Source organism: Phoxinus phoxinus, assembly GCF_949152265.1.
Source record: "Phoxinus phoxinus genome assembly, chromosome: 17".
Taxonomy (NCBI): Eukaryota; Metazoa; Chordata; class Actinopteri; order Cypriniformes; family Leuciscidae; genus Phoxinus; species Phoxinus phoxinus.
In genome coordinates this window covers 14,315,477-14,331,311 of record NC_136892.1, presented here as the reverse complement: position 1 = coordinate 14,331,311, position 15,835 = coordinate 14,315,477, and the positions used below count along the sequence as shown (strand labels likewise).

Genomic DNA, 15,835 nt, shown 5'->3' with positions numbered 1-15,835 from the left:
TTGTCTTTCCTCTTTTTTTAACTTTTTCTTTCCTCTCTTTTTGCTTTTAAGGAATTAGAAGATTATTACTGTATGGGCATACACCTCCACCATCACAATTCAGTAATGGCACCAAACTAACAAACTGTGTGTGCTTCTTCAGTGATTAGTAAGAAGCTTTTGTTTCCATTGGCGCCCTCTGGAAATGTAGGGCCCCATGTACTCACATAAGGACTCCCAAGGAACCACATGAAGCCACAAGTAAGTAGGCTATAGTTCCCCCTGCCAGGGCTGCAGTGGGTGGTGCAGGGGACACTATAGCACCTTAAAGGAGAGTGTTGTGTAGTGTGTTGGTGGGGGATGTGGCACAGGGATTAACACAAGGGGGCTGAGGTGGTTATTATCACTAAACAAATGAGCTTGAATTGTTTATAGCACCCCACCAAATCCCAACACACATACAAAATAGCAAAGAACATACATTTTGGAAAATTAAGCATAGTAAAACAGTTCAGTAATTTACAAAGCACATTAAAAACTCCAAATATATTTAATTGTGTAATAAACTAATAGAACTGATATGGGACGATCCGTGTGTTGTTGCCTTACCTGTTATCTGAGTGAGCTTCACTGTACATTTTGGCGATTTTTCATCTTTTTCAGCTCCTTTACATATGGGGTTCCTCAGGGGTCTGTTCTATCACTATTGCTGTTCCCTCTTTATATGCTTCCTCTGAGCTCATTTTTCAGAAATGTAATATCTCCTATCAGTGCTAAGCTGATGATACCCAATTTTATTTACCTATAAACTCAAACTGGTATGTTGGAGTGCTTTGAGGTATAACCTAAATGGCTATAACTTCTCGCAGCTTAGTAAATTCAAAACCAAAATGCTGGTCCTAGGTTCTCATATAGCTCTGCCTCAGCTTTTTTAAGATCCCTCTCATCTAATGCTCAGTCCCATGTAAAAAAAAAACCTTAGTGTCTTGTTCAACACATCCTAATAGACCTTATTTACAGCAGCACCATCTTTGTGAATCTTTCAGAATGAAAGCGAGGCTGTGAGGGATAGACAAATAATGTAGCCTACTATTATTTAATGCTCTGCAGACGAAACACTGCAAAAATATCTTTCCAAGAAATTTCAGGAGACAAAAAAACTACAGACAACACGAGTTATGGAAAATTATAAGTGATCTAGCAGTTTTATACAGCGGATGCCATTAAAAACACGGTAAGTCTATCCCTCAAAGCATCATTTTCATGGCGCTGCTCTGAATAAGGTCTATTATTTTTATAAGCAAATCAGTGTAGTGCTTAGGGGGAGCTTTTTCCATCTTAAGGCTATCACTTTCTTATTCCAGGAAGGACTTGGAAATAGTGATTCACTCTGTCATGTATGATGTGTACTTGTTGTAATAATGGAGTGAACGCTGTGAGGCGCTATTTATTACATCAAGGCTTGCCTACTGCAACACACTTTTTGTCGGTCTACCACAATTGTCTTTGGCCGGTTATGGTGCAAAATGCTGTTGCTAGGGTCCTAACAGGGAAATATAAAAGTAATAAAAAAGAGGGAGCACATTACTCCAGTTCTTGTCTCTCTTCACCGGTTGCCAGTGAAGTTTTGTATTGATTTTAAGGCTTTGTTTGGGCTTGGCTCATCTTCTGTTAGTTGTCCCCTGTTCTAAATACAAATCTTAGGGGGATTGAGCTTTTGCGGTCACAGCCCCAAGTCTCCTGTAACACATTAGGTCTGTTCCTTCTCTGTCTTGTTTTAAATCAGCTTTTAAAATGCACGTTTATTCTTAAATTTTATCATTGATTGAGATTGTGTGGATTTGTTTGGTTTATTGAATCTGTGCTGCTGTAATGAATTCCTAAATTCTGGTTTGTTTTGTCACATGTGGTCTTGCCTGTGTTCCTTTTGTATTGGTTTTGCTCATGTTCTAATTCTGTTTCCTGGGTTTGTATTTTGGTTGTTTGAGCTGGCTGATAGTTTGCCAGCTCAGCCCTGGAGTTTCGACCCTATTGCTCCTCCCAGACCCTACAAGCAAGCCTGTTGACTAGTCAGCTCCATCTTAGCTCCTCGCCCCCTACGGCTCCACTGGGCTTCTTTGTCCCTCCAGCTCCACCTTGGTCAGTCGTCACTCTGCCATCACCATGGAATTACAGGCCTCCGTCTGTGACTCACCCCTCCACCCCTTTTGGCTCCGCCTTAGTCTTTGGGCACACCAGCTCTGTCTCATTCCTCTGGCAGGTCTAGTTTGTTTTGTCACGTGTAATCTTGTCTGTGTTCCTTTTGTATTGGTTTTGCTCTATGTCGGTTTCCTGAGATTGTGTTTGTTTTTGGCCGTTTTTAGATTGTTTGTGTGTCCAGTATCAGCCAGGAAGGCCATTTTGTAACCCCGCCCACACTGCCCAGTCCTTTAGCCCTCTCTTCACTGACTCACATCAGCCCTTCGACACCACCTATCCTCCCTGTTCAGTACATCGTGGATCCGCCTTGGGCTGATAGTTTACCAGCTTCTCGTCCCTCTGGCTCCGACTTGGTCAGTCGTCACTCTTCCGTAACCATGGACTTACAGGCTTTCGTCTGTGACTCGTCCCTCCACCACTTTGGCTCTGCCTTCCCTCCGGTTCCACCTCAGTCCTCAGGCAACCTGGCTTCGCCTCAACTGCTCGTCCCAGTGTCTCCGCCTTACACTTCAGACCCTTCTGCGTCCCCTGGTCTCTTCAGCTTCGCCTGGGTTTCCACCTCCGCCAGCTCCGTTTCGGACAGTCTTTCCCCTCGTTCCGCCTGCCAAGTCTCCACTATGTCTCCCCCCACCGTCAACCCTGTGTCCTGGTCGTCCTGTTGAGGGTTCTGCCCTGGCTCTTCCCACCTTTGTCTCTGCCCTCTATCCAGTCTGCCCAGTGTCTTCCACCTAAGCCTCCACCCACCCTCTGTGGAAATGTAAGGGATTCCTGAGTTCTGGTTTGTTTTGTCAAGTGTTATCTTGCCTGAGTTTGTTTTGTATTGGTTTTGCACGTTTTCTAGTTGTTTACTGGGTTTGTATTTGTTTCTATGGGTTTTCTTTGATTTGATCATCATGTGCACCTGTTGTTCATTTCATTGATTAGTTTGCCTGGCTATTTAAGCCCTGCTCTTTCGTTCAATGTCAGTTCTCATCTGGTTTACCAGTTGTTCTGTTCCAATTGAGTCTAATCTTATTATCTTGTGTGTTTTGTTTGGAGTTTCTGGTCAATAAAATAAAAACTGCTGCATTTAGAACCGTTTTATCACCTTTATTGCAACCAAAGCTGACAGCAGCACTTAGACAACATGTGTTGTATTTAAATTTGCTTTAAAAAATAAATGTATTGCTCCAGTAAGGACAATTTTGCCACAGCATTGTCATACTATCTAGTATAAGAAACAACTCACTGCTGTCTGTGTTTTAGCATTTTACAATAAGTTACTTAAAAATACTAATAAAAATAATTCGTGTTAAAGGTTCACCCAAAAATGAAAATTATTTCTTACACGAATGCATCGCTTCACTTCAGAAGACCTTTATTAACCCGCCAGATCTATTTCGAGCATTTTTATTATGAACGGATGCGCTTTGATGGACTTCCGAAAAATATATACCCATTGACTCCCATTATAAAGTTTGGAAGAGCCAGGAAATGTTTTAATATAAGTCCAATTGTATTCGTCTGAAAGAAGAATGTCATTTACACCGAGGATGGCTTCAGGGTGAGTAAATCATGGGCTAATTTTCATTTTTGGATGAACTATCCCTTTAAACTCAATAGTAATGTGTAGTCACATTATGGAAAGGCTGTTTGGTAGCTAAACACCCCCCCCCCCTCCCCGAACCCCACCCCACCCCACCCCAACCCCACCCCACACCACACCACACCACACACACACAAAACAAAAATCAGAACATAAAACACAGACATTTTATTAATTTAAAAAAAGTGGGGTGGGGGGAGTACAAGGTTGCTGAAAATGTAAAACAGGTTTTCTTTTTCATATAGTGTAATATACAGTTTCTCTCAAATCATTACATCCATAATAATTCAAAGATATTTATTATGCATGAATACAAAATAATTTACAAATTCACATGCAACCGTACTAATTAATCTTTTAACAGTAAGACAATCTCAAAATACTGAAACACCAAGTCAATGCAGAGAAAACCAGATTTTCTGGGTGTGTACAAACAGTCTTACAGGATAACAGTGCAGTTCTACATTGGCCTTTTGCCGTACATGTGAATATCAAAATTATGTAGGTCAGATTTTTCATTTTATTTTCTGTTGTTGAAAAAAGGTGATTCCTAACCAGTACATTTAATCATTATCCTCTTACCAGACTACTCAGTTCATTCTACAGCTGTCACACCATGTTCCATTTTTAAACTGCAAAACAAGGGCCCGAAAACAAACCAATGGCCGTTTTCAACATGATCTCATGTCATTTGTCCTTTGTTGTCAGAAGATGGAATTATCATAACTTGTTGTGCAAATACCAATATATTAAAGTGAACTAAGAAGGGTTTGAGACTATATAGAAATAAGAGTTGGACATAATATTTATTTATTATAGAGAAAGGTGCCCTAATCCAAGTCAGATCTTTTGCTAAAACTGTTTCCCAAAATGTTGGGAAATGCCTATTGGAAATGCCATCAAATGTTCAATAATATTTCCAGGAAGAAAGGCATATTCATTCTGCATCACAGTAGCTGCCTAATATGCAAATTTGCTCAAACCCGGGGATGAAAAAAAGTGAGATTCTTATCTGTGAATTGTATGCATTTCTGTACCACTACATTGTGTTGCGTATATTAGAACTTCAATTGCAATTGTTTATTAGACCTGCAAAATCTCACTAAACAATATTAAAGGCATCCAAAAATCAATGCGTTTATTGATCACGACTGGACATTACTGGACTGACTCAGTCTTATTGACATTCATGGTAACTCTACACTATGGTGTGGTATCGACATGGCACCATCTATAGGGTTACGGTTTTAAAAATACACCAAAAATGTATATGCATATAAACCTGAAGTGCAAAGTCATAATTTCAAAACATTCCACGTTACTCTACGTGATGTTTAGCCTCACCGGAAAGAGATTTTAGCGAAAGCAGATTACTTCTCGGCGATGGCGGGCAGCATGCAAGCGCGAATGCGGGCTTCCTTCCACGCGCTGCGGCATTCTGCGATCCAGTGGGACACTATGGTCTGTTTGTCCATGCAGCGACTGCTCTTTCCCCTCCAGCCAGCAGGGGCGCCGTCGAGCTTGTTGGGAATGGCGCTGCGGGCAGCTATGCCACCGTCGTCCAGCTTCTTCCTGCTGAGAGGTGACCGCTGCAGGACCGTCGCTGCAGTGACTGTTTCAGCCAGGCAAATCTCTGGGCAGCTGCTCTTGCGCGGGGCGTCAGCTGGCGAGGAACAGCACGGGTAGGTGTCGCTGCGTGGCCGACGTGGAGGAATGCTCCCCCTTCTGGTGGGGAGCGCTAGCTCACCTCTGTGGCTGTAGAGGTACTCAAGCGGATCTGCAGGGCTGGGGACGTCATCTCTGCATCCGTTGTCCTCCTCTGGGGCGGCTTGGGCCTGCAGTGGTTCTGATGGAGCAGATCTGGTGGTCTCTTTCTCTTTATGAGCTTGTTCAACTGTCTGGTCGTTGCTCGTGGAGGTGTGGGGCAGTGGAGACTGCAGATGCTGGCGCAGGCGTTGCAGTCGTAAGCAGGGCTTTGGGGAATCCAAAGGGCCGATGGAGAGGATGTCACAGTCGGGCTCATGCAGAGGGAAGGTAGGCCGGGCCAGATGGCAGATGGAGAGGAAGTAGTCCTGTGTGGTGGTGTGCTGGCTGTTGGTCTGGTTCAGGTCCTGTACCAGCTCCTCATAGCCCTCCCTGATGGTGGGGAGGCCCCGTTTCGCCAGTAATCTGGACCTGGGACGCATGACTGTAAAAGCAGGAATAGTGCTTTATTAAAGAGATATGTTAATGATAGGGAAAATGGTTTAGGGTCCAATTCTCACTATTAAATAGTAGATTATTAGCATGCATATGACTAGGATATTAGCTGTTTATTAATAATTATAAAGCACATATTAATGCCTTATTCTGCACAACCATATTCTACATCCTTAATCCTTCCCAATACCCAAACTTAACTGCCTTACTAACTATATTTTTCTGAGGCAAAAGTCATAGTTGGACCCTAATCTAAAATGTGAAAGAAAGAAAAAACACATAGTATATCATGATAACACCTTACAATATGGTAATTTCCCAACATGAACTAACAAAGACATTGGCTAGAGTATTTATTAATCCTTTCTAACTAAAATTCAACTGTTCATTGTTAGCTCAGGTCCATTAAATAATATCAAATACAACTTTTGATTTGGTAAATGTTAAAATGAACAAACTAAGATTAATAAATGTTTTTGTAATTTTGTTATTGTCAGTTCATGTTAGATAATGTAGTTAACTAATATTAACTACTCATTGTAAAGTGTTACAGATTACTTTAATATCTCAGTTGTTTCGACATAGGCAATGAGATTAAATGGAGAGCAAATGGAGACTTCACACTTGAAGGTGTGGTCAAATCTGTGGGCAAAAACAGTCTTTCGTCAATAGTGTAGTGATGTATGATGCACAGTTCACACAGAAGTCAAACAAAGCAGCTTTCTGTTGGTCAGCGTGACAAATCTGCATGACAAGCTTGAACCTGTTGCAAAATCTGCTCCCAGATCACACTGATTCCTATTGAAATGACTATTTTGTCTGTGAAATTCACAAAACAATGTATGTGACCACTAAATCTCTTGGTTAAAAACATTAAGGTTTGTACATGATGATTATTCTTCTCTCAAATCAGCTGTGGAGGCAGTGGCAATGTTCGACACGGAGCGCTGCCCCCACACAACATGCCATTCCTCATCTCTAACCGTTCCAGCGAAATCACAAAATAAACTGCAACCAAATACACCAGCGTTACTGATATACATCTGCTGACAAACAGAAATTAGTTTATGAAAAAAAAGAATATAGCTAATTTTAGATACAAAAAAATATAATTCACTATAAACCCATTTGTATATGATATGCTTAAGACAGGAATCACTCTTGAAATATTCCTAGTCAAATTCTAATTATCTCGTCTATGATATCCACATTATTATTATCCTCTTACTATTTCTGTTTCTCTTAAGCCATTTTAGACAATTTGAGACAAAGTCGATTCAAGAGAAGTCCTGATCTAGGAAAGAAAAACCTCTGAATAAAACAACTTTCTCCAGGGAACCATAACAATATTTGCAATTCGCAGCGATATCATTTGGTTTAAATAAGGTTCCTTTAGTAAACATTAGTTAAGACATTAACTAATAATAAGCAATACATGCAGTAGGCTATTTATTAGTCTTTTTTAATGTTAGTTAAACATCATTCTTACAGATATCAAATTCACCAGCATACACGCATACAGTCTCTCACTCACAGTCCTCTAATGCATCTCTTATTGGCTTTGACCCACATTATTTCTGTATTCATTATTAATAACAGCATCATTTGAAAAGTTGTTATTACCTGCTCAATCCTTCCTTAATGATGCTCTGTACAGTAAATGCCAGAAATCAATGTATATAATGGGAGGGATTGGTTACAGGAATATGTGCAAGCCCAGTCTCCATGACAACGCCTCTTCCCATCACATCCCAGGCTGTGCTCAGATTTCACAGCAATCGGAGAACACATACATAGACACACGCATAACACACACACACACACACACACACACACACACAGTGAAGCAGCTCCTACACCACCCCCTGCCGCCCCATGCCCAAATCATCTGAACACCCCTCTTTATTGTGGCGACCAATGTAAACAACCCAGCACCAATTCCCACCCATCCCTATTTTCTAATAATCTCAGTTGCCTAAACATTCTTGGATTTTCCCAGGACTAAAATGCTCCTACAACAATCTATGAAGGAAAAAAGAACTGCAACATACTTCAAGATCAAAGCAGATCTGTCTTACACATCCCATTACGACAGACATCTGGCGTGGGTCGCTGTTTCTGACAACAATAGACGATATTTAAAGTATCTCTAGCCCTAATCCTAAAATAAATTTGGAATTGTCGGATTGTGTTGTATGTGAAAACCTGAAGTATAATGTAACCATACCCTTTCCCTGGTTTGTATTAAGGCCAGTGGTGCGAGTGGCGTCCCACCTGAGATGGGTCTCTCCGGCTGCCTGGTTTTGCTGTGGATCTCTTATTCTTCCTCCACTCCTCTCGTTTCGTCTCCTCTTCCCTGCCTTAGCTCAGAGCCTCCAACTGCTGCTACACACAAAAATAATGATTTTCTCCCGTCTCTCCCTCCCTCTTTCTCTCTTGCCTGTTTGCTTGCTCGCCCTCTCCCGTGCGCCTCGCTCTCTCTCCTGCCTTGGTCAGTGCTAAAAATAGCACCTTCGTTCCCGTCCCTGTGGCTGCGAAGAATCATTTGCAAAACGGATTTTACCGGTGTGGTGGGGAGAAAGAAACCGGAGAGGGGAAGAAGTTTGTATGACAGTATGGAAAAATAGTCTGAGAAAAAAAGAAAAAAACAAGAGAAAAAGAACCTCCTAAATCATACCCCTAAATGAGTGATAGATAATAACCAGATTGTGATTGACACATTGATTAAATAAACCCTAAAGTTAAAAAGAGACATGATGCATATCAGTATTAAAAATACACCAATTCTGTGGGAGACTCAGTTGGTCACTTTACATTATGAACCTTATGAACTAACATTAAATACAAGATGGATTCACTATGTAACTTGTTCTGTTATATTCACACATTTATATTTACAGGTTTAGGAGTGAAGGCGTTGTTAGGGTTAGGATTATAAGTGTTAGGTTTTAGGTTAATGGTTGGGTTATGGTTAGGGGTAAAGTTAACAGTGTAACTACACATGTTAATTAAATGCAAGTAGTTTAATTAATGCACTAACATGGTTAATGGTTCTGTCATGACAACTCTCTGAGAGATTGTTATGGTAATGGATATGGCAATGTTAACGTATTGGCGGAATAGATCTGCTTCGCTGTTTCTGCACATATAACATACATGAAAAAAAAAACCTGTAGCAGATCTATACAGGTGGAGCTGGGGAAGGAGGAGGGCTTCTGGAAGCGCTTTAGGCCTAGGTTGAGCCGCAGCTCATTGGCTGCTGATGCCACAGCAACCAATCAGCTGTGCTGTGTAGATAACGATGCGATCATTATCAAACTGAGTTAAGGACCCATCAGCCTGCGCCATCGAGTGTTTCATGACGGAACTTTGTGTTTAAGGCCATCTAATATAAAGTGTGACCACACTGCTCCATTCCTGATACCAAGTCAACAGTCATAATTTAATTTTCCAATCTCATGCATTGCTCTCTCATGGTTGCTATCTTACAAGGAGGAAATAAGCAAGTCAATTTTTAAGTAATTTTAGAGATATGCCTCTATTTTTTTACCTTGCTTTGCTGAGTGGTGCTCTTATCTTGAGTGAAGAGAGTGTTTATACAGCTATATATAGCTCCGTCTGCAGGTATATTGAGCCCTCAATGACCTTTCATCATGTTCACGTTGCTGTCAAACAGTGGAAGGGCAGTAAACTTGTGAGCGTCAATATAACAAACAGCACGACTGTATAGGAGTCGATTCCCCACACACGACTAGACGTGCAATGGAAAACTAAAAAACTAAATACACAGAGTAATATTTTGTATACTAGTAGTCCTTCTCAAGCCAGACTGACATACACTCTCAGAAAAAAAAAGATATAAGCTATCACTGGGATGGCACTTTATAAAAAAGGTTCTATGTACCATTTAGGATATACATTTGGTATATGGTATCATATTTGGTATTACTAATATGTACCTTTGAGATACTAATATGCACTAAGTACAAAGGTGTACCTTTTGAAAGGGTATACTGCCCCAGTGTCAGCTTTTGTAAATAAACATGTTTTTGTCGTGCAAAGTCCGTTACCTGTGATGGTAGATAGCTGTCCCGTATATATTCCACGTTTGTTGGATGAACTGTTGTAGTTATCAGATGATATCGTCAACATAAGCTTCATAAAAGGTAGACTGCCCTGTTTAAGCCACAAACATCATGTTCAGTCTTAAAAGTGTTTGTCTGACAAGGAAGGGTGTGAGAAAAAGAGAGAGGGAGTGGAAGGGAGGGACATGTTGAGAGGGAGGTGGTTGTTTTGAAGGTGGAGCAGTTTGGAAATAAGCACGTTTAACAGACCAGCCCTGTTAAGTTCAAAATAATCCCATTCCATTTATCTCACTTCTGGTCAGAGGTCAAATGAGAAGAATTTCAGTCTGCTCTGATTGAATTCACTCCACTTAAGCAGTGTTATTTTAGTATCAAGCGTGTAGTATAACACACACGACTCAGAATGACTGCAGAAAGGGCAACTACACTTTAACATATACACTACCAGACAAGGAACAGAATGAAACAAAGCAAACAAAGGGAACTAATCAAGACCAGCTGAACAGAATGATGAATTAATGGGTAACCTAGGTGACAAACTAGGAAATCAGATCAAATAATGATAGGGAAACAACTGAATCAAAACACACTAAACAAAACTATGAACCTGACAGGTATTACATTATAGGTTTTTAGTAATATTTTTGTTTTGTTTTCTTTTATTATTTTATTTTGGCTTTAGTAAATTTGTTGTGCTGACTATCTGTCTATAGTTTTTATACATTTTATTTAACTTTTAGTTTGAGTTATTTTAGTAAATCAAGTTAATAAATAAATAAATAATGTCTTGGCAACTAGATGAAATAAAATAAGTTTAAGTTTTTTTTTTTTTTTACTTAAAAATATTTTTATTTAGTAACCCTGACTCAGGGATGTGCTAGGTGCACATTTACGTAATTTATAGACCCTTTTAATTTTACTTGAACATAGATCTCTATGAACACATGCATTGGTCCTCTTAAATACTCAGAATTTACTCACCCTCATGCTGTCCAAGATGTATCTTTCTTCAGATAAACACAAATAGAGATTTCAAGAACAATAATGGTAATAACAAAGTGTACATCAGGGGTGTTTAATACTTTTCCTGGAGATCTACCTACCTTCACAATTCAGCTGCAACCCTGATCAAACACTACTGGACCAGCTAAATAAGGGCTGTGTCCAAAAACTTAGGCTGCCTCGGTGCCTTATCAGGCAATGACGTAATTGCCAGCATTTAGACACAAAGGTACCTCACAAAACTGAATTCAGACAGACTTCTGAAGCAGCGTAACGTTCTAGACTAATGTGAGCATGCATTTACTCATCTCACTTGCAGAAAAACAGATTCAGTATTCATCAAAATGAAGAAAAATTTAGAAAATCAAACAAATAGAATATTATGCAGACCTGCAATAATTAAATACAGATATACTTTATGTATTTAATCCACTAGGCAGCACTTGATCCAGTAATACTAACACTTTCTCTTCTATTCTATATAAAAACAACACCTTTACGTGTACCGCGTTAGATTAAACTGAGAAGGGTCATATAGCACTTGCATTTTGTCATCCTACTGTTAGTTTAACTGCTTCTATTGTTCTCATTTGTAAGTCGCTTTAGATAAAAGCGTCTGCTAAATTAATAAATGTATATGTAAATGTAAACTATCGTGTTTGCTGCTGGCGTTCGATAATCCAGTTCAACCAAACCAATACACAAAAATAACTTTAGATAAACATCACATTTGCTAAAGCAATATCACATTACTACATAAAAAGTAACTATGTAATTAGTTACTTTTTTTAGGGAGTAACACAATGCATTACTTTTGAAAGTAACTTTTCCCAACACTGCTTTTATCATTAATATGTAATGTTCTAACCGGCTGCTTTTGCAATAAAAACGGTGAATACAAATCTCAGACATTAAAATGCAGTGAAATTTGAGGTTAATCTGAAAATTCAGCCGTCAAAAAAGCAAAAATAAAACAAATATTTAGAATTTTAGATGAAAAAGAGTTTTTACAATTATTATTTTAAATACCTCTGTCCAACAGCAACACCAATGAACAAATTTATGGCAAATGGTAAAATTAAATCTAGATACAAACTCAAATGAGGGGAGGCAATACTTCCACTTAACTGTAATTGGATGATCAATGCAAAAATGCACACCTCCATGTCAGCAACTGTATCATGTCAGCACTGTTCACAGCGTAAATAGCAAATTGGAGCAAATTGATGGATTAATTGAAGCTAAAAAATAATTAGAGCTCTTGAAATGGTTTGAAATAATGGCCTGTGATTTTTTTTTTTTTTTATAGTGAGTGCTCAGCTCAATTTAATAAAACTGCGTCTTTGTGCCTGTGACCATTTGTCCAAGTGTTCATGTACTTCCAAATGCTGTTTTGGGGGATATGGAATGAAAGACAAAAATGATTAAGATGAATATGAGAGAATGAGGATTAGGAAAAGATAATTAGTATAAAGTATTATTCAAAAAGAATAAGATAAAAAGAATAATATTCAGAAAGACAGGGGGACAGAGTTTTCTGTGCTAAGTAGGTCGACCTGAGTCAGATGAAGGAAGAACAAAATGAGTGACAAGAGGGAATACAGAAGAACTATGGAGCTTTATAATAAGGACTGTAATAGCACGGGCAGTGAATGCTGAAAGACAGAAAACCATGGCAACACATGCGGATCATGCTACAAACTGAACTGTGTTGCCCTCAGTGAACTACAGTCACACCGAGCTGATATATTCTCATACTCATATAGCCACACTGGCAGCGACTCTCAGCAATGAAGAGATTCACACGTTCCTTTCATTTCCAGCACAGAACTGAATCATGTATGACTGACCAAGCACATTTAAAGTCACCATGAAATCAAAATGGACAATTCTTTTTTTCTTTCTTTCTCTCTCTGAACATTGCTCACACCCTGCGTCTCAATGTCCATACTATCCAGTCTGTGAGATTAAATGTATCCCAAAGCATATGTTGAAAAGAGTATGCCAGAAGTCCCCGGATGGTCTAGTATTTCCGATCTCTAAGTGTTGAAAATGTTCAGAAAACTACAAAACATGGCGGATATATGCGCGACCGACTGTGAGAGGTTTAGATAAAGGTTTGAGTTACTAATCAAAGTTTAACCTGATAAAAAAAATACATTTATTTAATGTTATCCGTGTTATATTTCATCTGCACTAACAACGTGGACTTTTATAAAGATCCGTTTGGCCATTGCTTCATTTGAGGAGAGTTCACATGAAAGACCCGTGACAGCAGATCAATGTGCTCCTGCATTTCTCTCTGATATGGTAGGAAATGAAATAAAATAAAATGTGGAGGATTTTAACTGTGACAAGATGATTGACAGGCAAGCTTACGGTGACAGGATGCGACAGAGAGCAACCGTCAAAAACGCAATTGTGTGATGTGATAGTATGTCCCAAAGCTTACTCTTCACAAAAAGAGTACATACTTTTAGGGCGTAGTAGTATAAGTAGGCGAATTGAGACGCAGTGAGTCACACACCATTTGGACTTAGTTTTTCAGTTTGCACAGTTTTCCTGAGTTAAGTTTGTTGTCATGGTTGTTAATTTGATTAATCGTTTTGTTCAGGTAAGAATTATTTGAAACTTCACAAACTGGCAGCTCCTGTAGTAAGATGAAAAGATTTAGAACTCTGCTATGGAAACTGTTTAAACCTTAATTATATAATTTAATAATCAATTAAAGGAATACCTGTATGATATTACGCTGTAGCCACATTGGACCAGGGGTTTAGAAAATTGATGGATGATTCAGCTGTGGATGCCAGCTTTGGTCCGATGCAGGAATTCATTCGGCACGCGACTCTCACTGTGCATTATGGGTATCTGGCCATTGAGCGTACATCAGTTGTACACTCATTGTGATGCATTGTGGGATTGAATGAGTGCACTTGATAACGCCCACTATGGTTTCGGACACCACTACAAATGTCTGTCCCCTCAAATGGTACCCTATTTAAGGGTATATGGGGCAATTTCAGACACAGCCCTTGTTTGAGAACAGTCTGTTTTTGTTTAAATTGTTTTTCTAACACTAGTAGTGGCTCAGATGCTCGGTTCACTGATGTTTGCTTTTTGAGCAAAGGTGCACAAGTTCACGTTATCATCAATAAATATTATTTTAGTTTAAGAAAACAAATTATGGAACAGCTCCTTCCAAAAAGAAAGTGTTTAATTCGAAATTGTGTCATTTGATGTTATGAATGATCTGTTTGGCCATCATAACATGTCTATGTCAAACACTAGCCTCTGGTACTTCATTGAATAGTCACCTAAATTTATTTTGATAATCAAAATCTGTTATGAACAATCTCTCAAAACATACTTTGAGACCCCGTTTACACATACATTATTTTGAAAAACAGAGACATTTCCCTTCGTTTGTGCCCTCCGTTTACATTCAAACAGAGAATTCTCCTCTGAAAACGATTCTTTCTAAAAACTCCGGCCAGAGTGGAGATTTTGGAAAACTTTGTTTGCACATTTGCATGTAAACTGAGAAAAACTGAGTTTTAGGCAGTCGACGTCACAGTATGTAACTATTTTCAGGATTCTGATTTGACAATGTGGGCTTGAGCTTCTCGTTACACTGCCACCTACAGGTTTGGCATGCTCTAGACGGCATATACACGGGTTCGTGTAACGAACACTTTTCTGAAAACTGACAGGTGTGCACGATGTTATTTTTAAAACGGAGAGTGGTGAAATGTTTATGAAAAAAGCCATCCACGTGTAAACGTAGCCTTAATGTGTGATTACTAATCTGCACTAGATAAAATGTTATGCATAGTTTACCAATAGGGTCATATTATGCCCTGTTATGAAGTCTTGATTTTGTTTTTAGGGAATGTTTTTATGCTTTATTGTTTAAAAAAAAAAAAGTTCACATATTTTACATTGTTACAGCACCTCTCTCCTCAGTCTGGCTCGAACATGCCGATTTCGAAGAAGCCCCTCCTTCCGAAATACGAAATGTGCTGTGATTGGTTAACTGGCCTAGTGTGTTGTGATTGGCAGTGCTTAGCGCATGTCCTGCCCCTTCATAACCGTGAGTTCTTCTTAAGTGTAAATATGAATAAAGATGGTGTCAATTTCAAACCAATTCAAGCCTGATTCAGACTCTGACAATGTTAACGAACAAGAGGACTGTACAGAACGGATTTTACGCACAGACTTTGCAAGTACGGATTTCACAGGACGTTTCAGAGACGTTTCAGATGTTTTTTGTAATTATACATTATATAGCCTAGATACGAAGTTATCCACCATTCAAGACATTTGTCGGAAAACTAAGGTAATACAAACCGTAATCGACCACATTGTAATCGACCATGGTTAATTTTCCTAAGGAGCCGCTAACCTTCTTACAAAAGCGAGAGCTTACAAAAGCAACAGAAAATAAGCTGTTCTTCTTAAAATGTTCGGCCACAGATAAAAGGGTTTTAATGTTGTTTATATGTCAATGAGGTGTTTTTAATATGCTTTAAGACAAACCATGGGCAAATTTCATAAGTCAACACGTTGCTGAGTATTTTCACATTAAAACGGCAGTGAACCAAAGACAGTCTCAAAAACGCGGTTTGAAATCGCTGGTGTTTCTGACGTCACAAACTACCTTGTAGCCAATCACGTCAACGAGTGGATCTCTGAGATGGTGTGAGTGAATGGAGACGAGGCTAATTTGCATATTAATAGAACCACATACTAAATGTAGCAAGGGTTTAGAGTTACATTCAATCTA

The 15,835-nt window shown here is 39.2% G+C and overlaps 1 protein-coding gene across 6 annotated transcripts; it reads right to left on the bottom strand.

Annotated features, from left to right (window-relative positions):
* Positions 1–3,909: 3,909 nt before the first annotated feature.
* On the bottom strand, positions 3,910–10,502 carry LOC306984231 (uncharacterized protein). 6 transcript variants are annotated; one of them, XM_079585403.1, is made up of 4 exons: positions 10,033–10,184; positions 9,513–9,627; positions 8,237–8,347; positions 3,910–5,951 (listed from the first exon to the last, which is right to left on the bottom strand). In XM_079585403.1, exon 4 carries the CDS (start codon positions 5,947–5,949, stop codon positions 5,134–5,136), a length of 816 nt encoding a protein of 271 aa, XP_079441529.1. In that variant the 5' UTR covers positions 5,950–5,951; positions 8,237–8,347; positions 9,513–9,627; positions 10,033–10,184; the 3' UTR covers positions 3,910–5,133. The 6 variants fall into 6 exon arrangements, with proteins under 6 accessions (XP_079441529.1, XP_079441531.1, XP_079441530.1 ...); XM_079585405.1 differs by lacking the exon at positions 8,237–8,347 and having other exon boundaries at positions 3,916–5,951; positions 10,033–10,456; XM_079585404.1 differs by lacking the exon at positions 9,513–9,627 and having other exon boundaries at positions 3,916–5,951; positions 10,033–10,187.
* Between the last annotated feature and the right edge of the window lie 5,333 nt (positions 10,503–15,835).